We start from the raw sequence: 27,711 nt of genomic DNA, 5'->3' as shown, positions 1-27,711 counted from the left end.
TCGCTCCAAGCAATCATGAGGGGTGTGTTCCTGTTGCTTGGGCTTGTTGGATTATGCAGTAAGTAATCTCTTGTTTCTCTTTCTTGAATATTTTATTGTACTATAGATTTAATATAATTGTGCAAACTTTTCAGGAATTCTTCAGACAACAATCCCAAATGGTCCTTTCTGCACTACGATCTCTGTCGACCTTCTGACAAAAATGATTCATTATGTCTTATTAGCATTTTATAATGTGAAATAAACACATAATTCACGGAAGTATGATATACGCATCCCTTAAACGAAATACAATACACACGCCATCGTTAATCTTAATTGGAGATGCCTGCTTGTCAGGTTTGAGACAGTAAACAAGTTAGAGGTAAACAAGGTTAATTTGTTGTACTGTTTACGTAAACAGTTTGTGTAGAGAGATATTTGAAAGCATTAGAAATATCATATAGTAATTGCCTTTTGTTAACTTTTTTCTTATGATCTACTTTGATTGAAATAAAGTCTCTTCGAGGCTTTGATTGACAGGATGATATTTTTTTTTTATTTCATTAATGCATTCCATGAAGTAGTAAACATACTAAATGTTCAGCATTCCGATATCGTAACACAGTCCATAAAACAGTAGGGCTCTAGAGAACCTGGAATTCAAACGTAAATTCTCTAATTCCGAAGTTAAACGATAATATCATTTTGCCTTGATATCTTTCCTTTGGAAGATTGTTGGTGTTGTTTGTTTACTTTGTTATTTCATTGCTATATTTATATTCACATAGCGAGGATATTAAAATCCGAAATAGGTCCATCCAAAGGGACAAAACAAATGCTGTGTCATTACAACGGAATCAATAGTATATACTATATTTGAAAATTACATCTGAACATTCCTATAGTTGAAAAATACAACTGATTGTAGTAAGTCTTTTTTTACCATAGTGCTATTCAATTAATGTGCAAAATTTTTATAATTTGACATTCTTTCATTGCAATTACGCTTGATTACGAAATCATAAATAGGTTTTTCCGATGCTTTAGAGAGCTAATAAGAACATTAAATTAAATGAATCGAGACCATCCTATCTCCTGTTCAGTAGTGACGTAAAAAAAAAAAAAAAAAATCCAATATTTTATTTACGTCTTTGTAAATGGGATTGTATAGAAAAATGTCCATCACCAAAGTTAGCATATTCAAAAAAATTTCAGAGAAATGGATAATCAATGTCTGTTATGGAAATTAAGAAAAAATAATGAAAAAAATATTCCATATGTGACATTTAAATCTACCAATGCGGTTTTGATGAATTTATTCAGTCTAGTCATCTTCTCCTTATATCTTTGTACATGGTTTGCTCTCGGCTTATTGAGGTTGAATTACAACATTTCTGTACCTCTTGATGTAATCATGTTGTTGACGAATCATTCCCTTGCATTATATTAAGCTGACTATACTTTGATTCACTGGCACTGGGCACTGCGCGTTTAGCTATGATTTTTTTTCATACCATGACATTTCAAAACCTGATGGTGATGTCTAAAGGGTGACTGCAAGGCAAAACCATAATGCCAGCGAGTAAAAATAGTGTCAAATTTCTAATGAATGCTTCTAATAACTGATATTGTAAGCTATACGTCAAGTTGACAATACTCTTAAAGGTATATCTCGCGGAAATCTGTGTTACATCGTGTGGTAACGTTTCGTAGCGTTGATATATTCTTTGGCACGTGTTTTACATTTTAAAAGTGTTTGATATGAAATAAACTGTATCTTATCATGTCAATGTGTCTCGTGATGTCTTGTCTATGCCAGGATAGCTGGCCATGAAATTACGTACATAGTCGTACTAGGACGGGTATGACCTTGAGGAATGTGAGCTCAATCGTACATATAATAAGATTTCAAATACATTCTATTTACCACCGCTGTATTTTATTACATATTTGTACAAATTCGTTTTTTTAAATGTAGTGTCTTACCGAATGGTACTGTTTATTTTTTATTCGCGTAATTGAGTGTTTAGGCCAGGAGGGATCGGTCATAAATTGACAATAAACCGTTGTATTAATATCAGCACTAAACATCTGGAGACAAAGACGAAAACGACGGAATGGAATACATCATATACATTCATCACCCTGATCAAACAACATATAGTTGACGTGTTACATGATATATCCATCATTTTGTAGAAATGAAGTTTTTTTGTTTGTACTTTGATAACTTGTCAGCCTTGACAAACACGATCCCAAGCTATTTAGTACAAACTAACATCTTTCAAAAAGCAATAGAAAGTAACGAGGTCATGATAAAAAGGTACGGATTTCAAACCTGATGATACTTGTATACAAGACTGTCCTAATATCATGTGGGTCTGTATCTTTATACTCTGATACACTAACAACTCAACAGATGCTGTAACACAGGTTTGTTGAAGCGTTTCTTTTTAACTAATTACTAGCATGCCATTAAAGTTCATTTCACTTGATTACTTAGAGTGTATTCTGTGAACCTCCATTAGACTCTGAACATCAGTCTGTGTGTAACAGTTGAGGTAAAGGGGTTCGCTTTTTTAGTTTTAAAAATTCTGTTATGTAGATGAAAGAACAACAAATCGTAGGAGTCGTGATGATATCGGTACTGGATTGAAAGTTATCTTAATTGTACGGCTATCCTTCAACAACACACATATCATATGGATAATATGGAACCTGAAAGGTATCAAGGTACTTGGAGAGTACACATGTAACATGGAATATAGACATCATGGTAATGTTACACACAGATAGATTAAGGTACTGACAGTACACATGTACCATAGAACATAGACATCATGGTAATGTTACACACAGATATATTAAGGTACACAGAGAGTACACATGTACCATGGAACATAGACATCATGGTAATGTTACACACAGATATATTAAGGTACTTAGAGAGTACACATGTACCATGGAACATGGACATCATGGTAATGTTACACACAAATATATTAAGGTACTTAAAGAGTACACATGGAACATGGAACATAGACATCATGGTAATGTTTCACACAGATATATTAAGGTACACAGAGAGTACACATGGAACATCGAACATGGAACATAGACATCATCGTAATGTTACACACAGATATATTAAGGTACTGACAGTACACATGTGCCATGGAACATGGACATCATGGTAATGTTACACACAGATATATTAAGGTACTTAGAGAGTACACATGTAACATGGAACATAGACATCATGGTAATGTTACACACAGATATATTAAGGTACTTAGAGAGTACACATGTACCATGGAACATAGACATCATGGTAATGTTACACACAGATATATTAAGGTACTTAGAGAGTACACATATGCCATGGAACATAGACATCATGGTAATGTTACACACAAATATATTAAGGTACTTAGAGAGTACACATATGCCATGGAACATAGACATCATGGTAATGTTACACACAAATATATTAAGGTACTTAGAGAGTACACATGTACCATGGAACATAGACATCATCGTAATGTTACACACAGATAAATTAAGTTTGAGTACACATGTAACATGGAATATAGACATCATGGTAATGTTACACACAGATATATTAAGGTACTTAGAGAGTACACATGTACTATGGAACATAAATCATGGTAATGTTTCACAACGATAGTTTACGGTACTTCAATACATATATGTTTTGAGGTATAACAGTATACATACAAGTGTACTTATCGATGTACTGAAATACACATATATATCATAAAGTGCTACAATACACACACACATATATATATCAAGGTATTAAACAGATTTATTGATGTATTGAAATATACTATAATACACAGGTATCTGAATGTACTACAATACACAGGTATCTGAATGTACTACAATACACAGGTATCTGAATATACTACAATACACAGGTATCTGAATATAATACAATACACAGGTATCTGAATATACTACGATACACAGGTATCTGAATATACTACAATACACAGGTATCTGAATATAATACAATACACAGGTATCTGAATATACTACGATACACAGGTACCTGAATGTACTACAATACACAGGTATCTGAATATACTACAATACACAGGTATCTGAATATAATACAATACACAGGTATATGAATATACTACGATACACAGGTATCTGAATATACTACAATACACAGGTATCTGAATATACTACAATACACAGGTATCTGAATATACTACAATACACAGGTATCTGAATATACTACATAACACAGGTATCTGAATATACTACAATACACAGGTATCTGAATATAATACAATACACAGGTATATGAATATACTACGATACACAGGTATCTGAATATACTACAATACACAGGTATCTGAATATACTACAATACACAGGTATCTTAATGTAATACAATGCACAGGTGTCTGAATATAATACAATACACAGGTGTCTGAATATACTACAATACACAGGTGTCTGAATATACTACAATACACAGGTATCTGAATATACTACATAACACAGGTATTTGAATGTTCTTCCATACGCAGAAACCCCTTGAGGTATTACAACATACGCATATCTGAATGTTTTGAGGTAAACGGATATTCAAATGTGTTACAAAACACATGTATATAGAGACATTACAGCATTCATATATATCACTGTTCTACAACACACATAGCATCATCATAGTATTATGACATGAAGTTATTTTAAAACATTGATACATGTTTAGATACATATTTTAATTTTTTTAAAATTTCATACCAATGATCGAAAACGTTTTAAAACCTAGCCTCGTGAGATGTGCATGATTACAAGAACAGCAATACCAGGCACACAATTATGACGATGATTCTGTTTACTTTCAAGATTTTAAGTGATATACCGGAGTGCTGACCTTTCTTTAAAGTGATAAAACGAGGCAAAAGGAGCTGTGCCTGGAATATAAATTGCCGTTAAATCCCCTTCATATTTAATTTGCATTTTAAATGGACAGGAAGTAGTCAAGCATTTGTTGACCAGCCACTCGGTACCAGCTTTCTGATTCTGGGCTTAACACTTTACTAACAAACATCCGCTGGTGATCATGAGTTTTGTAAATTGAATTTTAAAATAAAAAATTGGAAAGAAATGTTTGAATTACGATTAACGTATTAATAGAATTATTTGCATGTTTGTAAATGTATTGATTGGCATAGCGACTCATACGACCTATGACATTGGAGAGACGGACACTGACCTTGTTAACTTTGGGTCATAGCTTGTTAACTTTGAGCCAATCAGAGCCTCTGTCGGCCATATTTGATGTCCGATCGAAAAAAGAATAGTCGAAAGTACTCCGCATATCTTTCAAGTTACATTTGAATTCGACCCTCGGTTTTCATGAAACGTGTCGACAAGGCAAGGATGAATGGCAGTGATTAAATATGAATTGGTATTATGATAAAAATAGTTATGTTGATCACCGTAATGATTTATCAACAACCGATGTATGTATTTCTTGATTAAATTATAAAATCTCACTAAACGGCCGGGATATTGTACAAAGATTACTTGCCAAAATCTACGTTATCAATGGCGAATTTAAAGGGTCTTCTGGTTTCTTTCATCGCCATATTGAATGCTTGTGACCTTTCAATGCTGAGAATGCCCGAAAGATCAACTCTCTAATCATGATTTAATGTTGATTGTATACTATTCTTTTTCCTTTCTTTATCACTTTTGTTTGTGGGACTTATATGCATAAACACACAAGCCTAATACCGTGTGAAGTTACGGGTTCTCCAGTGGTAGGTTCTATTTTAATTATATTGTTTAAGCTTTGTCTGAAGAGTGCACCAGGTTCTCAAGTGGTTAACAGTGTCATTGACCGTTTGACCGCTCTCTGTATATCGTAAAACTGGCACAACTTTCATTCATTTTGTAAAGAGGCGATCATCGAGGTCAAGGTACCGAGAGCACCAAATGTAAACGGAACACATATTGTATATGTTAAAGGGTTTTGTCCATTATGAATGAGCCATCTGCAGTTTTCTGTTCAAAGTGGATAAGATATGTTAAGTAATGCTTCTGTAGAAATAAAATAACTTTATGAAATTAACATTAATGACGATTTCTTGATTAAAGAATTAACTCATTTCTAATGTACAGTAAAAATATGAATGAAAATGGAAAGAAAATGCCTTGTGTTATGGTTGACAGCCAGTGAAACAACTAAAACTTTTGGATATCTTAAATATATTGACTGATACAGGAAGTGGACAAGACAAAAAAAAAAAAAAAAAAAAAAATAAAAAAAATAAATAAATAAAAAAATGACGTTCAAAGTAGTTTGAGAAATATTAGCATACAACCGCTTACAAACTAAAACTTAAAATGTACATGAAAGATTTGATGGAAAATCAGCTTATCCCCCTCCTCTTCGCGTCTTCTGCGTCCGAAGACAACAATCGTCTACTTCCAATCCAGTAACTCGACAACATCGCTTTTAATGCTCAAAACAACACTGGGAAAATGGTATCGTCACTACAGTGTTTATCAAATTGACAAATTCCTATCACTGGCAATAATAATAAAAATTTATATGCCTTAAGTACCGTATAACGATAAAATGAAGTTATTTAAACACAACCAATAGAAGATTGAAGTGTGACGTTTCGATGACAATACTACCACCTTATAAGATATATGGCCATTGTAAAATATATTAGCGACTACATTTGTTTAACATTAAACGCTTGGTCATAGATATGCGGGAGCCTATCCCCCTCCTCGTCAGCTGTTTTTACTACTAGCCCAGTTTGGCGTATCCAGATGGCTTCCTTTCACTAATCATATGAACAGATTGTTTTACTTATCGACTATTTTGAAATTTTCCAAGTCAATGATATGATTTTGAGGTAGCATCTCGTACATTCCATAGGCTAGTGCATTCGTGCTGATCATTTGTCTCATGAAGGTGACATTGTTGTGTTCGAAACATTACACTTCTACTGGTCGTGAACTGCTATTCTATTAACTCTTTCAACCCGAAGAATTTGATGCTCCGAAATACTTAAAACAATTTGGAAGACATTGAAAACAGCTATTATACTTTTACCGCGGATACTTCAGTGGTATCTATATTGACTCTATCAGTGCTAATGATAAGAATTCACAATCTTTCAAACATTACTTTATTGTTTTTTTTTAATCCTTATAAAGAGTGCACGAATTCGGCGTCCATTGGCTGAAGGGATTATCGTGCTATCGTTCTCGATAATATATAGTTTGTAACTTTTGCTTTGTTTCATGTTCTATGTATGTGATGTAGATTTTGGGTCTTGATGAAGAGAAAGATTGCCTCCAAAATTTAACAATTTACCTGCCTGTACTGTCGTTATTAGTTCATTGATCACAATACTAATGCAATAGATATATTTACTTTTTTTTTTAATAAAAGTTCGTGTAACCTAAACATACTTATTTTAGACATTGTCCAAAGGTCTGGCAGTATCTGCACCAATACTGAAATGTATAAAAATGCCGTAAGGATTCGTCTATGTAAACATAACGAAAATAGTGTATGTGGAGAAACAAGGTGCCGTGAAAATGAGCTGGTATCATAAACTGTTTGAGTAGGTATATATTTAACCGACAGACACAAGCAGGCGCCATGATGGTTATAAACATGTTATATGTTTATCGTCACTCGAATCACCGGGTATTTGTGAATAAGGTCATAAATAAGGTAATAAAAATAGAGTGTCATTTCACATAACAAATATTTACAGTTATCAATTGTAATTGTGATAATTTTCCTATTTGGCATAATTATCTAAATTCTTAACATAGTGTTAAGTAAGCTACACCAGATAATATACTAGCGCATGCAGTCTCTTATCAATTACATTAACGTCATGTATTAGATATCGTCACACAGATAAACTGAAAACCGTGAACATCAATACAACTTTGAAGTGATGTGTTATGTCTTACAGCTAAATGCCTGCGGGAAATTGGCAAAAGATAAGGTTTCGCAAACTCTCTGACAAACTCTGGTAATCAGCTGCATCAGAACTTATCTTTATTTTATATCTTCTTGTAATTGTTTATTTGTTTACAAGTTAACACCACCCCTTATTGGTTTTGAGTTGAGAAGGGTAAGAAATTAGGCGTGGAGAAAAGACTTGGCAGTCGTAACAAGACCGACTTTATGCTCAGTTGTCTTCTTCAGTTATATCAATAGTCATAAAATTACTATCATTGCGCAATATGTATTCTTTATATATAAAAGATAAGTAAATCAATAAATAGATAAAATAATGATCATGTATGGGTGACCTGAAAGGGAGTCAGTGATGATTTTACTTCCAAAGCTCGATGTGTCTACGTTTTGCATTAGCATTATATGGTGAAAGAACTCCGAAGCTATGTAAAATACACAAAAACTTTGTTGGTTTGATATGTTTTCTTGTTGAAAATTCCATGTGCGCGTGCAAATTGAAAGTTACAGTTTTCCTACCTACCAGATTACCATTTCGATACCAAAAACCTGACTGCACCTTTGAATATGGGAGAATTCCTAAATCTGTAATATTAAAAAAATGAGACTGCCATGCGTTCCAACACCGACAAGGAAAATACGCAATTGTTAAAAAATAATTATATTTCGATTTAATTGTTTTTCTTGAAATCTATTGTCAAAGAAATTTTAGACTGTAAACAGGAATGGATGGTCTTCACTCATTGAGAGTGCCTTATCACTTACCTGAAGATCTTTTATCAATAAAACAAGAACAGTGTGAAATTTCAACGATAAGAAACATGTTTGTGCATGAAGCAATTTAATTGTCTCTAAATCATGTTACCACAATGTACCTTTACAGGAAATTTCACCGTTATATTTTTGTTACTGCATTCCTGACATTATCTAAATCTGTAACTCGTTATTTTCACGATGGTCCTTATTGTTGAAAAAATTGTTCAGTAGTAAAATGTGCTCACAAATTACTATATTGTCCTATAGCCTTTTGAAGATATAAGTATCACACCGCCTTATTATCAATATTTATGAATATTCTTCAAGATTAAGCTTCAGTATTCCCTTTCTCATTTCAGATGCATCAGTTTTAACGGTTAACGATGAAATTCACATGCGATCTAAAAGGAGTTCAGAGTCTGAAATGACAAGGATCAGAAACATGTCCCCCTCAGACAGACCAAACTGTCAACCAGGAGTGGTACGTATACACGTTAAAATAGCTGGAGACTACCACTGCCCATAGATAAGTAATACAACTATATTGTGTTTTGAGGTGTTTGCCACCGGAAGTTTTAATTTTGTTCTGACGTGATAAATGATCTACTTTCAAGCTTATGACCGCCATTGCCATGGTTTATCTGAAATACCTTATATCTTTAATTTGAAACAGCAGACACCCTGACGTTATGTTCCCCTCTATGTATTTGAATTAAAGATAGATCGAGACATTTAGAAGCATTTCCAGTCGTCACAATCCATGTGATCTTTGATGTTTGACAGTAGAGGTGATATCCGTACGATTATCTATGCCTTCTGACACTCTCAGTATCGCGAAAACAATAAACGTTCTATGTTAGGGTCAGACATACACTCAAATTTCTGATAAGTCTACTTGAAAGTCCTTAATAGGAAGATTACTGTGACAGTCTTGAGTACAAAAGGACGGTCACTACGTCATTCATCAAGAAAGTCTTTGATATTCTTCCGGTCATGTTTATTCATTACATCTCCTTGACAGTTGTTTACGTAACCCAACGTTCTATAGCACAGTTATTATTGGTCTAGGTAAACATGCAAAGTAGAAAGTAAAACAATCAAATGGCAGGGATTAACATTATGTATTTCGGAAATTGGAAAACTCCCAAAGAATAAACATTTTCTGTCAAGCAAACTGACAAGACAGATTTTATTTCACCTTCCTTGGAGTTTTCCAAATTACAGCACTCCGCAAAATAGAAGCTTTGCTCCTAATCTATATATGGAACACAGTTAGAATACATGGTTCAATTTACTTGTTTCGTATTTAGAAGCAATTGATGTACACAAACTAAATGTTATTAACAATATTAAAAAAATCAGACCGGAACATTGATACACGGGACCTGACTGTGATCAACACACACGTGTCATGTATTCTTCATGCATCCACAAGCTATGTTTCGCGGCATGTATTCTGCCGCATACTTCATCGTGGTAATTATTGTTCTTACAAGCCTGTGAAACAATAGCTAGAAATACTTCATATGAATTTTGTGTTAACCTATCTGTATCATATTTTTATTCATTCACCTCTAATATTAAGTCTAATACGTGCCTCCCACATATGGAAACAGAATATCAAAACGTTTTGCAATAAGAAAAGATGAATTAGAAACATAATGCATTCGTGATTGTGTTATGTTGACTGATACATATACATAGTTCGTGACAGTCCGTAATTTTGTTTTTGAAAGCAATTTTTTGTAACTAATCATATTTGGTGGCACTCAACATTGATATTGTGTTCCTACCATTTCTTGTATATCCATATCTCATATATGTATTTCATGTTTTGTGATGTCATATAAATGTGTTGAAAATCAATAAACTTTGAATTAAAAAAAAAAAAAAAAAACATAATGCATTCGTCATACAGACATGTCACGTAGTGATGTATAATCTCTGTATATTCTTACTCGAGAAATACTGAAATCATTTAGGTGCAAAAGGGTTAAATTAAAAGTCTATTGAATTTCCAAATGAAAAAAATGAGTTAAATCTAACTTCAGTTGATTTCATATTCAAACAAATGCATTAAATTTCCTTCGCGCTCATAATGTCCAACATTTTTCCGAGAACAGATAAAAAAGATAACACATACACACAAAATAAAAAAAAAAAAAAAAAAATACAAAACGTTTCGAAAAATGTAAGACGAAACACTTTAAGGCTTTTTATCATAACTTGACCGGTATATCTTAACAAGTGTACATTTACTATATTTTTACCGCTTTATCTTTAATATCATAATTATGTAACATGATATTAAAGGCGTAACAGTTGAAGGTCTCTTCTTGATAAAGACCGAACTACACTTGCTTTCCATGTCTTTCTATGTACTTGCACTAAATTTTGCAGACGCCTCCCAAAATCCAGGTAGACACTACAGAACGGCTATCTGATCTTCGCAACCGTTTTACTGCCGCTGGCATTCATGGTTACCTGGTGCCTTCCGAGGACGCTCATCAGGTGAGAAAGCGTATTTAGAATTTGTTTGATGAAGAAAGCATTTATGAAAAAATGTCATTCTGTGGTAACTTTATCAAAAACGGTTGTAATACCATTTTTGCTTCGCAGAATATGTTTAACAGATATTAGTGGACATAGGGTCAATTTCGTTGTTAAGACTAACCAGCAATGCTTCCAGTCATTAGGTGTGCCTTCATCAACTTAGTTTTCCGTCAGCCAAGAGAACAAAAAGGATTTTGTTTAGTTACTGAAAGTACAAAGAATGTTCATTAGAGACACAGACAATTATATTTTTTGTTCATATTATGCAAATCTGGGGCTGTCAATCAAATACGTTAGATTAAGAATTCCTACACTATGCCATATAGCCCGCATCATTACACTTTCCGCTTTCAACTGAACATTTTACATAGCTTCCTATGATTTCTGACAGGGCTCACGTTTGTGATAGCCAACAGATAGCTTTGTACTGAGATAACAGGAATGTTACAGAATAACGAGTAACACGTGTTTCAGTAGGTAGATTGACAAGGGTAATCAACTTCAACTACAGTATATAATAAAGTTGTTGCCTGTTTCATTTCTAATTTTAGAGCGAGTACCCTTCGAACTATGACCTTCGACGAGAGTTCATTTCTGGCATGTCTGGATCAGCTGGTAATTTGTAAATTTACTCATTCATTGAGAAATTCAACTGGGACCGTCATAAAGCAATAACTAACGACTTTATTGAACACAAAATTTAATCCAATGCCAACAATGGTGTACTAAAGTGTTGCCGGCCCGTAATTTGATATACTGCATGTTCTGTTAATATGACAAACGTATATATCAAGTATCAATAACTTCTAGATTATGCCAAAAAGAGTTACAGTTCTTATATGCTGCACTTCTCCCTATAGAGATCTATCTCCCTATAAAGTTTCATATTGATACCTTTTATAGTTTTTGTGGTATGCTCTCACACTAGTTATGATATTTATTTGTCGGCCCGGACAGGTCGTGCTGTAGTTTTGCAGAACAAGGCTGCTTTATGGGCGGACGGACGGTACTTTCTGCAAGCTGAGGACGAGCTGGATTGCCACTGGATATTGATGAAGCTAGGTAATGTAATGCTTAAGTTAAGTTGAAATAATCTGTTTTGGTCTTAAATTAATTTCTTTTTCCATTGATTGATATATATTTCAATCCTCAATTTAAGAATGGTATCTAAGATGTTTGATTATGAGATAAATTATTCAATAATACAATAGTATCATTGTAATTTTAGGAGAAGAAGGTGTGCCTACCGTGACAGAATGGATAGAAGCAAATCTTATGGATGGTCAGAGTTTCGGAGTCAACACATATCTCATTAAAAACGGTAAGTTACAGTGTATTGGTCATTCAATGCATGTCCAAGTGTGAATACTTTATCCATTTCTTCATATTATGTGATGTAATGTAAAGTTATAGAGAAATAATGATGTGTAAAGGAACACATAATTATTTCTATTATTGTCATTAGAAGGTATATTGTTTAAGATACAATATAATATCCATTGATCTCGGTGCCGAAAGAACAGAACCGATATTTCGAACATCAATGGTAACAATATCAAACTCAAAATAGAAAAGACGGAGAAAATATTGACAAAGGATGGATTTACACGGAGAGTTTTGTTGTCTTAAAACAAAACAAAGTCAATTTAAGTTAAATAAAAAAATTATGAATTAAGCACGGGGAATTATAAATTATAGCTCCGCAAAATAAGTGTCCTATTGAAGAGGATGTTCAAATAAATGGTCAAACGTTCTTTGAGTTTATGCTGATTATGTTGACCATGAGTTCATCTCTGGACAATACAACATCACAATTTGTCTCACCCTGATTTGATAAATTTAAATATGGCAGTGCAAGGTTTGACGAACCAGGAATAAAGTATTTTTTATATGTATCCATGTTTAGGATGTACGGAAATGCAATATTTACGTGGCAAATCGGAATATGTTTCAAAATCAAAACTGAATCAAGATAAGCTATTACTTCGTCTTTCGAAATGCTGGAAGATGTTTTAGTAATATTTCATTGATTACCGCGTAGGCCGACTACTAAACCATGTTAAATCATAGACCATTTTGACTTACTTAAGATATTTACTTTCGATATTGTAACGTTCTTAATTAAACTCTTACAAAACGCAAATATTCTTAATTACAGTTGAATGGGATGAAATGTCCAAAGATCTCGCCAAAAAAGGGATTACGTTGAAAGGAGTTACGCCGGATCTTATAGACCAGATCTGGACAAGTGGCCGTCCAGACCAGCCAAACTCACCAATCAACGCCTTACCTCTCAAATACTCAGGTATGAAAAAATACGTCACACGATACATGGTTTCCCTAACTACTTGGTAAATTTAACAAACCATTTGAGCAACAGAAGTCAGATCTTGGAAAAAAAAATTCTAACTTCATGTTTGGTTCCATTTTTAACGAACTAATATAATTTCACTGCTGTATATCACAACATAAATTTCTGAAATAGGAACAGGAAAAACCAGTTACGTAAGGGGAAAATTCAAAGAATTGGGATTGTTGTGAAAAGTCTCCTTAATGTACAAGAACCCGATTTTGACATCGCAATTCTCGCATTTGTACGTGTAAATTTAATTAAGTTCTTTCAATGGAGGAAATATTTTTGTTTTCAATCAGGGAAATCCTGGCAGGATAAGATCAACAATATGCACGTAGCGATGGCAGAGAAAGAAGCGGATATCATGATTGTAACAGGACTGGACGAAACAGCATGTAAGTGTAAACTTGGTCCAATTATTCTGTATGTGGTATTATAAAGTACAGCAGGTGCAGTGGAGACGCATGCTGGTTTTTCAGCGTTGGGTGGCAGCACAAGACTAATCAAAACATAATATCAAGGAATGCTATGTATACACTCCAAGATTTCCGGGTTTGTCCCTCTTTTGGTGGACGTTTGTACTCATACGAAGATAATTTTATAGATGACCTTATTCAAACTAATTACATATTCCGCGGTTGGTGTTTGATGTTCATTAGCATGACAGTTCGTTGTTGTAAACCCTGTTCTTATCTATGAACATGGCATTACTTACTTTGATTGACGAATAGTTTCATGTGCTGTGTTGGCGATTGAAATATTTATCGAAAACGGTTAATGCCTTTTAATACTAAAAGAAAGTACATTTCTCTTGTAGCAATTCCTGATGTAATAATGATTGATATTAAGTTATCGTATCAATTTTCAATGCATATCTTGATACTTTTATTGGAAATAATTAACCGCAATGCTCCACGGACACTACTCTCAGTTTAGAGCGTTATATAATTTTAATCATATTATTTTTAGATATCTATATGTTTATTCTATTATAGGGTTATTCAACCTCCGAGCTTCTGACATAGACTACAATCCATTTTTTCTCTCGTACGCCATTGTGAACAGAGCCGCCAATACCACGATGTAAGTAACTTAATTTCATTGGCATATTTGTAAAGTTTTTACACACATTTGCCATTGTATAAACTAAACAGAAAGACATTTCACTTATTAAATGATAATTGCCATCTAGTGACAATTATTTACTTTGGCATAGAAATCACGACAATTCGGTGACAAAATAGCAGTTCAATTTGGTTGATTACAATGTCGATAATGAATCAATTAATTCAGATCATATTAAGAACAAATCTGTAAGAGACAGCAATATGGGTAGGAACTGTGAATCATTATGACTTTATATGACAGTTAGGTAACACATACTGTAGCTATATAAAGACATGCGCAACTTTTAAAGTTGTTTTAAGCGTACTGTTGTTAGATGTGAAAGCGAAATAATTTTATTTCTGACTATTGTGCTGTTGTTAATTGATAGACAAGTAAATAATCTTATATTTATTTAACTCCGTATAAAAAAACAGCCATGGAATTGACAGCTAAAACCAAATCAAATAACTAAAACATAACTTGAGATACAAACTACATTTTCAAAAGAGTTTTTTTATTGGACTCCATTGACCTTCTGTCTACCCGAGAAAAAAATTATCGTCACGCTACAAGTCTAAAGACCCTTTTTGAGAAACTGCGATTGTAAAATTCTTTGTTATCTGAAAGATGTTGGTCTATATTATAGACTACGACTATGACAATTTTAATCTTTTGTGATAATATAACCAATTTAGATTTTTAGCATTTGTCTTTTACCTTTTAGTTTTTTTACTTTTTTCTTTTTTTTTTAAAGACCTTTGATGTGTTGATGGGACGTTAAAATTGTAATGATAATAATGACCGTGCTGCTCGAAAAGGAAGTAATCGGAACTTATTATCAAACGCGCCCACATTGCGGACATTTTACATTTCCCTCCATTCCAATCATATGGGTAGTTAAGCATGGTATTATTTATGTCTGTGGGGGGCACTGCTGGCCGTTTTAAACAACAACACACCAGACGCCATCAAGGTTCAAATACTGAAATTATTTTTATTACCGCATAACATACAAGAGTTTTTACTTTGACGTAGACCAAACAATGACCAGAGTGCACACCGAATATGGATAACCAACACATAGTTTATGTTTTATACACAATATATTATAGAGATATATATCCAGTTTGTATTAGTATAAAAAAAACCTATGATGGTATAGACTGATGGGTAAAGCAAGTTTCTGGATTCTCTCGACTAAATCATTTTCCTCAATGCCATACTTAAAAATGATAAAGAAACAATACATCTTTTATATATAGCTAACAAATATTTAACGTCATTTATATTGTTTGACAAATACATTACAATGGAGGACATTATTAAGGTCGACAGATATCGATATTTAAGTACACAACTACAAAGAAGTTTTAATGTTTCATGTTTTAGACTTTACATAAAGAGTGCCACTAGCAAGCTGACCGCTTCACCTACAGATGCCGCTACAACTGAAACTGTGCAACAACATCTCAATACAGGAGCAAGCGGGTCTTGCAGCGGGCGAACGGGCATGTGTGTCACCGTAAGTTACCTATAGAGTCTGACAGGTTCCTACATCACTTGGGCATTACTCCATTGCTTTGAAATGATAATGCATTTAAAGTGACTACAGAACATATATTGGTACTAGTCTGAAATCCTGTTCTAGGTTAAGGAGTATAGCAACCAGCAGTTGCAGAATGATATTTCTTCAGCTGTCTCAACAACAACCGGGTACGTGTGGGTGTCGTTCGGCTGTAGTCGGGCAGTGTACAGCAGCATTACTGCAGAGGTAAGATACAGCAAGTGAGGCTGTGTAAATAAAAAAATTGAGGTAGGATAACTCATCTTCACACCTGACATGGTCTTGCAATTATTTAAGATATATCACAACGTCTATAATGGCATGGTTTCATGACTTATGATTTAAATAGTATTGGCGCATATTTCGATATGACATATGTCTAAGTCTCGAGCCTAAAAACAATGTTTGTATATTTGTTGTAATTAATTACAGAGAGTCATTCAAGACAACACTCCAATAGCTCTGCAAAAGGCACAGAAAAATACGGTAGAACAACAAGGAATGCGCAACTCACACGTAAGTTAACACTTGCATTCAGTTTTACCTGAAACTCATTTTATATGTTAATCATGTCTTAATCTTTTTTTAAAACTATGTTTTCAATTGCAGATCAGAGATGCGGTTGCTCTGATAAAGTTCATGGCAAAACTTGAGAAAGAAGTAAGTTTGGCAATATTAAAATAAATCCTAATACACAAATGATGATATCAATGAATTATTTTTATAATTCAACTAAGTACCACACCTTTAATGATTAAGGATATATATATATATATATATCAGCTTGATGATATAACATGTAATGATTATAACTGATTGTTTACTTGTTCGTAGGAAATTCAAAAGTTTCAAATAAGTCTAAATAGTTAGACATTATACGAATTCGTTTAATTTAAAACAATTTGTGACCGATTTCATGGTAAAATATTGTAATGTTTTCTTTTTCACACTATTAAAGGTTAAAGAAGGGAAGCATTGGACAGAAGTGAAAGCCGCAGCGGATCTTAAAAAACACAGAATGTAAGTTTTGTTATGTTTTGTCTTGATGATATGTCAGATATGACACGTTTATTTATAAGACTTTTCACGAAATGCATATTTACTTGCATATTGTATAATTAATAAGGCAAATTTACTTGAACTTTGAAAAACGCCTTAATTGACTACCACAGGGAAGATGTCCTTTCCAGTGTAATCTATGATTAAAAGTTTTAGCTTTCTTGGCCTAAACTAGTCAGTTTTTATTTCAATTACGTTCAGGACTAATAACGTGGGTATTTATCTAACAGGGCGGTTAAGGATAATCGTGGCCTCAGCTTCTCCACCATAGCAGGTTCCGGTTCTAACGGAGCAGTAATCCATTACTTCCCCACCAATGACACTGACAAGGATATCACAACATCTGACATGCTTCTCCTCGATTCAGGCGGCCAGTACCTGTAAGTCATGAAATACAGTAACAAATACAGTTTTAGTACATTTAAATCCTTGCTAAATAGTGTTCATTAGTCATTGTATAAAACTGGTTATATTTCTAAAGGGTTGCGGAAAAATATGTATGTACTTGTAAGAGTTTGCGTAAAACTATGGTTATGTTAATAAGAAATTGCGTTTATGTATCAGTATTGCATAGTTAATCTAATCAAGTTTGGTATCAATACTCTGCTAGCTTCAAATAGCTTAAATATTAGCATTGAACATCGCATATTTATCTGTACGTTATATTATCGATATTCGTTACATAGGGATGGTACCACTGACGTTACCAGAACATTCCATTTTGGAACTCCCACAGCCTACGAAAAGGTAAAGCATATTCATGCTCATTGTGTCATGACTTTTGAACAACTGATATCACTTCAAATGTAAGGTTGTACAAACGTAATACATTTCATAATCCCTATGAATGTTTCTGAATTTTTTTTAAAAAAAAGAGATTAAACAAAAAACAAAAAAACAAAAAAACAAAAAAACAAAAAACAAAAAAACAAAAAAACAAGAAAATACCAACAAAGAAAATTAACCCAGGTGTTCCGGAACAGTAAGCGTCTTCTGTTTCACCAACAACACCCGTCATGTAAACCTTAGTCAAGGTTTGAACAGGGCATTCAACAATGGCACTTATAGGCAAACAAACGAGAATCAAACAATTCATATCACACAAAAGAATAAAATATTTATCAATGAAAACAATATGACGACCGTTAAACTACTCAATAATTTACATTAACCTGCATCTTGAGTAACGAGTTTGTCCGTCAGTTGACAACGTCTTGCGCGATAGCCATGATGATGTGAACAGGCCCTTGGATGTTCAATCAATTGCGAATGCAGGACTGTCGCTATCAAGGAATGGAAAATTCACAATAGGGAAATTGAAATAACACAATTATCATACAGGTATTTGTTTTGAAAACTGTCTATCTTGATTTTGTATTTTCCTTTATTTCCAATTATGTTAGGTATGTACGATGGACATGGTCAATGACTCTCTCAGCAATATATCTGAAAATCTGAAAGAGAAATTTAACGACGTTACAAGGTCTTTTTGATCTTTTACACCAAAGAAAAAACACAAGAGGAGAAAGAACAAAGGTGTAAACGTAATCTAATGTACGATCACAGAAGTTTACTTGACTGTTGTTGGTTGGTCTCGGGTATAAATTAAGACAAGAATTATACTTTAGTCTTGAGTATTACTGTTCACATTTCTAAGCCAGTCATTAATTACTTCATGTAACCGGTACAATTTATATTTTGGATGAATTTTACAGGAGTGTTACACACTAGTGTTAAAAGGTCATGTGAACTTGGCCATATTGATTTGGCCACATAATCTGTATGGTAAGTGAACAAATGAGTTATCCATAAACCTTTCTGAACCTTTCTTACCTTCTTTGGTGACGGTTCATATATCTGCCAGTCTGCATTATTGCTAGTTAATACTTTACATATATTTTGTGATCAACTTTTGATGTATGGTGCACTTTTTCTCTGCAAAAGATAAGCTTTTTCATCTTTTTATCGTATTTCTTTGCTAGATTTAAGTTGGAGAACACACCAAAACATGTTGACATCAGTGCGATAACTGATGGGTTAGATTGTAAATTGAGAAAGATTGGCTCTATTTATTGACGTATCAACTGAGGGAGTATCAGCGTTTGTTTGATATTATTCGTGTAAGGCAAGACTCATTGAATAATTCTGTCTGCTCGGAAATCGTGTCTACAATACCATATTTCGAACGTGCAATCAAGGGTTATGAAAATGGCCACATAAATTGTATAAGTAAACTAAACGAAAATGTATAGTGGTAGAAGTGTTATTTTTCTCTGTTTACAAACTGTACGAATGTTCTTACCATAAATCGACACGCGACCAGGGTTATAACATATTTCTATCCATAGTCCATGTATTTTCAAGGAGATTGGAAATGGGAACTTAGATGAAATTTTGTTTGGCACCGATCTTTAATTGCTCATATGAAAAAGTCAAATATAAGAAAACAAATATTGCATGAATTTTAGATTTATTACTAAATTCTGTAATCCAATCCTGATACACTTACCAAACACTCTTCCGTTTTATCCATGCATCTCCTGATAACGTTTGGTTTCCAAATGATAAAGCACTTGAAGATTATGATATTTTTTTAACTCTCTTACTGTCTAAAGTAATTACCAGACAAATAACAACCGGTAATGTTAATATGTCATCGATTTCTACAAATTGTTTTAGTCCAACACTAATAACTAACAATGGATTAAATTTGATCCGAATTTACAACGATAAATGCAATTCTAATTTAAAGTGATGCTTGTCTAGATTCAACGTACCAATTTAATTTACAATAGCTAATTAGGTGATGAAAAGGTCAATAGCAAATAAATAATACTATATATCAGCTTATTGCTTATCGAAATCAGGTGTAATTTCCACCTGTACCTGATTACATCGGATTCCGATGTAACATTTAATTTGGAGGACAGGAAACCAATTAAGTGATGTGTGAAAGAGTAATAAGTATGGAAGGAGAATGGTTATATTTTTATCAATTTCACTTGGGTTGTCCTATCCTTTAACCAGTAAGGTGACATTAAGAATAGGAATAATATGTACACTATTTTTCCCTGTACCAGATTAATTACATGTATGACCATGGTAGTTTGTGAACTGAAGAAGCAAAAATAATGTTGTTAAATATCAGCATAAAGGAGAAAATCAGGGAAGGTGATGATTATTGTCTTCACTGTGTCGTCATTGGCGTTATACCGAGGTGTACCAGGATTCATATTGGTATGATGGGCCAGAGATATCCCCCTATATAACCAGAGGATATACAGGGATATAATTTGAAGTTGGTATTATGTCAGTTTGCTTGTTTTTAGGAGTGTTACACACGTGTCCTTATGGGCCATGTCGACTTCGCTGATGTCGTCATCGTCGGGGGAACATTTGGTGAGTCCATGCATTTGCGCATGGCTTGACATCCCCTTATCACTTTAAGGCATTTTGATAACGAGATATATTTTTGCTCTAGGAATGCTACACCCGTGTCCTTATGGGTCACGTGGATTTAGCTGACTTCGTATTTACTGGAGGTCACTTGGGTGAGTTCGTTGATGTATTACTAGCATTTGTATTGTGATGAAACTGATAGTTTAACAATTCTTCTCTGGTATATCTATCAACTCAGCATGCAAACATTAATTGATCTGTGTTTGCATACACATGTTGTATATTTGTTAGATTGATTATATACAAATGAATGCATATTTATTATTTAGATTAGTGTATGTGTGAAGGATATTGCATGTGTGTGACCGTCGCATACGTGAACTGTACTGTATGCATTGCGTGCCCTAATATCATAGCCAAGACATACTCATTACTCTTTGTGTAAGTTGTAGTGGTATATTTCTAGTACGTACTGCATGCCAATGTAAGCTTTGTTGCATTACATGTCAGTTTAATTATATCCAGTGCATATATTAAGAAGGTTGGATTGCATATAGGTTGTTTATTTGCTTGCTACGCAGTAGATATAGATGTTTGTTGTAGAAGGACAATTTGCAAGTAATTGAACCTGATATCCCTTCTACTGATATAGGAAGCTCAAAGTACATGTTTTCAGAGAAAAAAAAAAGAAAAAATGCGAAGCATGTGAATTACTGAGAAGATTTGATTTCGTATAACATGTATCAAGTTCAAATGGTAGTTATATTAACATCAAAAAATGCACTTCGAACTTATCATTTCATATCACTTATAATCAACAGTACTAACACTGGCATTTTTTGTCAACATATCATATTAAATCCCATTTAACATATAACATTGAACATTTATCGCCTGCATGATAAAAGGTTTTAACTTTTTTGAAAAAATTGATACAGAATTTGAATAATTTGCATTCTCATTAAAAGTTTGCTGATCAAAACTGTATTGTATCTCACAATTGGGGTCTCCTTAATGGATTTCTCTTTTTAAACCATAGAAATAGTAAACTTAATTTTTACGACAGAATTCCGTTTTTTTTTTAATTCATGTTATGTATGTTATGAGCGTTTAAGATTTCAGCCGACCATTAATTAATTGATTAAGTAAGTAAATGCAGCGAACATTTAAGTTTAATACAGAAACTGGTGTTCAATGTAATACTTAGATTATATAATTACATTTCTCATCTATGTAGGTCGTGAAATTGACTCAATAGCAAGACGACCTTTGTGGGATGTCGGCCTTCAGTATCGACATGGTACCGGACACGGAATCGGCATGTACCTGAGTGTGCATGAGGGTAGGTCTCAATGATAACATGTCACTGTCCTAGCTTAGGTAGTGTGTGTTGGTAAGTGTCTCAGAACCTCGCATTGTTAGACATACGCGAAGTAAAGTGGTTATCAGATTTCTAATGTATTAGATACTAATGACATGTTTCAATGTGAAAATTTCATTGTTATGTTTTTGTTAACGGTGTTTATACTTAGATGGTGGATGTCTTCGATGAACCATCCGGTTCGTGCTGATTTAAAACCTGCTCCTATATTTCCCTTGTTATTTGTTAGGACCTCTTTCTATTTTTCCTGTCTTTTTTGTTCATATTTTACCATCGTTTCAATATTTTTTAATCAGGATTCATGTCGGTATATTTTGCCTTTATTTCTATACGCTGGATACGCGGAATGACATACCAGTACACTGAAAGGGATTTTGTTTGTCAATTGCAGGCCCTGGACGGATATCTTTATCTCACTCTAGTTTTATCAGTGATGAACCGCTTAATGAATTCCAGTTCTTCTCCGATGGTAAATATACTTCGAAGTGAAAAGCAATGTCTATTTTTAATTCAATATTATATTTTATATGACGGGCCATCTGTTATTCAGCATGACACGATCTAATGATAAACGATATTAAATGGTTAACCAAGCAAAAAGAGTTGTATGTACTTCTAAAATCACTTAAATTTAGACATATTCGCAAATACAAGATTTCGCGAACGGTGATCTAGAAATAACTTATCAATATATTGTCTGTTGAAGGCGATCAATTCCCATGCAAATCAAAATTTAATCCAACGATTTTTTTTGTTAAATATTACCATTTAGTTTTATATAATGTGTTATTTTTGTGATACATTGTTAGTGATTGTATTTCTACCTTTGTACAGAGCCAGGCTATTATGAAGATGGACAATTCGGGATCCGTTTAGAAAACATTGTCATGGTTAAAAAAGCCACAACAAAGGTACAACTGACGATGCGCACATTTATATATCATATAAACGTGCTATTATTGTTAAGTTAGTGTATTAGATTTGAACTTGGAAAGAGAGCAGCAATTAGCTGTCGTATATAGCTTTTATTTCACTCCAGCTGGATTTTTGTTAAAGGTACAGAAAACAAGAACTTTAGCGAGTGTTTTTACATTATGACAAAAAACTAACGAGAGTGAGATTCCATATACAAAAACCTCAAATTTGTTTGTCATGTTTCTACCACAATAAATGAGTTATTTCATCAATTAAATTACCTGTTCTGTGCATAGGTGTGTCTTGTTAAACATGTATTAGTCAAGGCCTAATGATATGACCTGTAGCGAAATGCGGCTAATTTATAGGGAATATATTATTCTAAAACTTTTCTTTAGAAATTCGTATATTAATAAATTCATTACAATTTTTTTTAAATTGTGAACAGCTTAATGCATTTCTTACTTTTCTCGAGTGCATGCAGCGTCATTTCGGCCACAATATCAGCCAATCCAAAAGCATATAAGTTCATTCCACGTTTAGTATAATCTGTTGTAATACAAAAGCTGTAACTATCATTTGGTGTCTGAAGTTGAGAACACAGACTTGATGTGATAAAATATGATCACAATTCTGTTTGGAAAACACATCTGTATAGTGGGTCTGTAGATTGTAAAATATGTTTTTTGTATTGTGCTTTTGTAAAATGAATGCTATTTAAACTATCAGCGAAAATGCCAGTGGTGAGAAAACTAAAAAGCCGCAGTGATTTATATTGGACTCAGTACATTTCATTCGTATATCTTTAAATTGTTGTTTGAGACTTGGTGATGATATTTACTACAGTTTTTAATTATATTTTTCGGAGCTCTTGTTAAGGTATAGAACATATCAACATTTTTAATGACCATTTTCACTATTTGGTTTTTGGAAATGTAAACCTATATATTAAGAAAATCAACATTAATAGATTGCCTTTCCTTCATGACTATGCTTTTAGGTTTTTACAGGAAGACATTCAATTTATATGCGATGTAGAGTTTAGGTGTAATATTTGCCCTATCAACCAATATATAATAATGGAAGTGTTAGGAGTTACTTCCCTTCTACCACGCCTTATAGCATACTTTCTATCTCTTCACTTTACTATTTGGAGAGAAGATACTTGAACAAACTATCATTTCTCGTTTAAAATATGTTTAATAACATTTTTATTCCAATATTTCAGTACCAATTTCCTGGCACTACATTCTTAACGTTTGAAACCGTTACAATGGTACCTTATGAGCCACACCTTATTGTCAAAGAGCTGTTGAGTCAACAAGAGGTTTGTTGTCAACCTATGTGTAAAATTTTGATATTTAAACGTTAGTCTTATGTTTTTAAATGGAGAAAATTGTGTATTTCTGATCCCGTTTTTTATATCATCACGAAAAATTCATAATTATGATTATAATTATTCTGATGAGTATATTGTCTGCCTCTAAACAAAACATTGTTACCGATATCATTTCTAATCGACAATAGATACAATTACAAGGTAACTGACCTATTTATTTGTTTGATTGTAATGATAAGGCAAACGTTACAGGAATTCAATATGATATACTGAATAAATCTACTTGATATTTCATGGACATGACTTTCCTGTAGGTAAACTGGATCAACGCCTACCATAAAACAGTTCAGGACACGATTGGCCCACTCTTGGCTGATGACGCACTCGCCGCTTCCTGGTTGTCTGCAAGGACAAAACATATGACTCTAGAAAACGAAACAGGAAGTGGAAATCAGCAGACTGCCTTCCTAAGCTTGGTTGCGTTCGCGTTTGTTACACATTTCATATTATGATCAATTCATTGAGATTTCTACTTTTCTTACTTGTTCTTTTTTAACTTAAAAGAACTATTTGAAAAATATCACCAGTAGCAGTCCCACAAAAAAGGTATTTAATCAATTCACTTTCGTATTGTTGGTGCCATATAAGCATGCTACACTTATTCCTTTTTTAAGAATATACAATTTCATATAAACTATATATTATGCTTGTTCTGAACACGCTTTATCAATTGATAAAATAGAGTATATATTCTGTGAATAATTTATATTCCTGATTAATAATGGCACATACAATTTAAGTATATATCCTTGTTTACAACCAGCTATTTGCGGTATAACAAATACGTACTGATTTAGAAGTATTCTATTTATCATAGAGTTAATTTGTAGTATCTTGTAAATGTACTTAGTATAGGGTAAAAAGTTTAAGCTATAACTTTCAGCAATACGAAATCTACTATTCAGAAAACATTTGCTTTAAGTTTTGTTTAAATATAGATATGCATGATTCAGATATTATTATTAGGAATGAAATTTGCATTTAATATAACTGATGTAAAAAGTCCTTTCTGGTGACCCCGTACAAAATTAACATAGCGAGAATTGACGTGAGTGTGAAGTATGTGATTAAAGTTATATAATGTACATGCATTTTACATAAGTTATTGTATTTCTAATTGTTATTAAAACTTTATCGACTATACTGAATGAGGGTCCGAAATAATCTTCCCGCTATTGGTGTTTAATCAATAAATGTATAATAAGTTTCCAGGTATCTCCACTTATCAGATAATTGTCCTACTATAATGTCATAACACTATTTACATCCATTTTTGTCCTGGTGTTCGTGAAATAGGACCTGGCAATGTTGTGATTTTCTAAAACATCTTAGTAGATCCATTATGGAAAGAGATATACAGTCAGATTTTTAAAATTTTGTATCGGTATAATGAAATGCTTTTTCGACAAATAGAAAATTATTCAAGTTATGTGATAAACTTTCAAATTCGTAGGTGGTGATAAGTCTTGTTTCATAATCTTGTAAGATCCTCAATGCGCGAAACAGCATTTATCTAATGATTTGATTTTCGATATATCAATCCTAGATGGGTATTGGAATTTTATCATCTTTGTCAATGTTATTGTCACTAACATATAGTTAACGCAAACCAGACCCAGAATAATCAACATGGAAAAAGCTGTCAACACAAAACAATAAAACAACTCAATTCTTACACATGTAGATGGTTAATTTTTCAATTTGCAACTTTAAGCTGACGAAGTAATCCGAAAACGTAAATGTTTCTATGTTAAAATATCCTGCTACAAGTTGTAGGTCGTTGTTTCTAATAAGATGTTTGTTTTGAAATACTTATTTACCTAAGTGTAATAACAATAGATCTCTGATTTTTATAATCTTATTGTGATCCTTTCTATATTTTCTGCAGATATGTTCATATTTCTATGGTTTTGCTATTAAAATGACAGATTTACCTATTTCATAAGAAATTGCATATGGCAAATACATGCTTTAGATAATGTGTTTGTGCTAATGCACATTTGTTTGTCATTTTTGTTAACGATTGTCGGTCCTCGAGAATAAACATGACATATAGATCGTGAAAATGTAACAAAGAATATACTTTTCCATAAAGATGATGTGATAATTAGCGATTGATGATAATGCTGATTAGATATAGTGTTATAATTGTTTCATACATCCCTACATCAATTTATGTTCTATTTTAGATAAACATGCTTTACATTTCTGTTTCTGTGTAAAAGATTTTTGTTTGAAATAGAAACTATGCTGACAAATTTCATTTGAAATAAACAATGTAAATGTCATAGATCATTGCATGTACAGTGATTTTACAGTTGAATGCATACAAAAACAGATTATCTCGTGACGTATATTTAGTTTTTCAACAAACTAGGAACCAGACAACATATTATACATGAAGATGATGGACTCTACACGAAAATTATTTTCATGACTATACATTTATATAGATTAAGAGTTAAACTACTATATGTGCATAAACAAGTAGAGAAAAGTACTCTAGAAGACTCAAGCGTACATCAGAAAACAAAAATGGTGATATGATCATTCGGATATCGCACTACAGATATAGTTGATATGGTACCGAGATGTTGCTACTGAACGATCGCGGGTAGGTCAAACACGTTCATTACTGATTTGTTGTGGAAGTGATCATTTAAACAGAAATATAGAAATTATGTTGCATATTCTATACATTAGGTGAAAGTGAGTGCATTTTTCGAGAGTTAAAGCAAGAAACGATAATATTGTATTATGCATATTGTTAACAGAATTGTAGTCACAAAATTATTAAAAATTGCTGCTTTTGAAATACTTGCACTGTATTTGTGTTATAAGAAACAACAATGGATTCAACTTTTCTATCTCAAAGTGTAGAAATTAAATAAGTAGAGAAATATCTGAGAATTTGAGATTGCTATTTGTGAAATATGATGCGAGAACAATTTATTGTCACAAACGTTCCAAAACTTTTTAACATACAAAAGAATTGATCTGAAAGCAAACATTACGAACTCACATTATTTCACCGTGATTAGACTTGGCATAACTCTGCATAAAAAGCTGCTAGTACTAAAGAATATCCCGAATTGTCAGTAAGAAAGTACTGTTTTCATATATGTGTGTATATGTGTAGAGACACGTATACTTATCCCCCTATGTTAAATAGATTTGTACAACATTTTTGCAACAATGAGTAATCAGTAGCGTGTATCTTGTAAATGTTTAGATAATT

General features: G+C 33.0%; 1 protein-coding gene across 3 annotated transcripts; it reads left to right on the top strand.

Annotated features, from left to right (window-relative positions):
• On the top strand, positions 1-27,288 carry LOC132549329 (xaa-Pro aminopeptidase 1-like). 3 transcript variants are annotated; one of them, XM_060213254.1, is made up of 22 exons: positions 1-58; positions 9,103-9,224; positions 11,144-11,254; positions 11,848-11,911; positions 12,254-12,358; positions 12,525-12,617; positions 13,455-13,601; positions 13,949-14,044; positions 14,645-14,732; positions 16,146-16,278; positions 16,405-16,527; positions 16,753-16,836; positions 16,930-16,980; positions 17,279-17,340; positions 17,610-17,759; positions 18,066-18,126; positions 20,861-20,930; positions 22,016-22,120; positions 22,551-22,628; positions 22,994-23,070; positions 24,303-24,401; positions 24,728-27,288. In XM_060213254.1, exons 1-22 carry the CDS (start codon positions 16-18, stop codon positions 24,923-24,925), a joined length of 2,160 nt encoding a protein of 719 aa, XP_060069237.1. In that variant the 5' UTR covers positions 1-15; the 3' UTR covers positions 24,926-27,288. The 3 variants fall into 3 exon arrangements, with proteins under 3 accessions (XP_060069237.1, XP_060069238.1, XP_060069236.1); XM_060213255.1 differs by lacking the exon at positions 20,861-20,930 and adding an exon at positions 20,709-20,778; XM_060213253.1 differs by lacking the exon at positions 20,861-20,930 and adding an exon at positions 19,095-19,164.
• Positions 27,289-27,711: the final 423 nt, after the last annotated feature.

This window comes from Ylistrum balloti, unplaced genomic scaffold, assembly GCF_031769215.1.
Source record: "Ylistrum balloti isolate Yb309-2 unplaced genomic scaffold, AGI_CSIRO_Ybal_v1 Utg370054, whole genome shotgun sequence".
Lineage (NCBI taxonomy): Eukaryota > Metazoa > Mollusca > Bivalvia > Pectinida > Pectinidae > Ylistrum > Ylistrum balloti.
The sequence above is the reverse complement of the archived record's forward strand: the minus strand, read 5'-3'. Positions and strand labels throughout refer to the sequence as shown.

What these genes read in the sequence shown, in the direction of transcription:
- LOC132549329 (XM_060213254.1), top strand. Translation starts at nt 16, where the DNA reads ATGAGGGGTGTGTTCCTGTTGCTTGGGCTTGTTGGATTATGCA. An exon ending in CAAACTGTCAACCAGGAGTG is followed by an intron (nt 9,225 to 11,143) that starts GTACGTATACAC and finishes TAAATTTTGCAG; the next exon opens with ACGCCTCCCAAAATCCAGGT. An exon ending in CTGGATATTGATGAAGCTAG is followed by an intron (nt 12,359 to 12,524) that starts GTAATGTAATGC and finishes TTGTAATTTTAG; the next exon opens with GAGAAGAAGGTGTGCCTACC.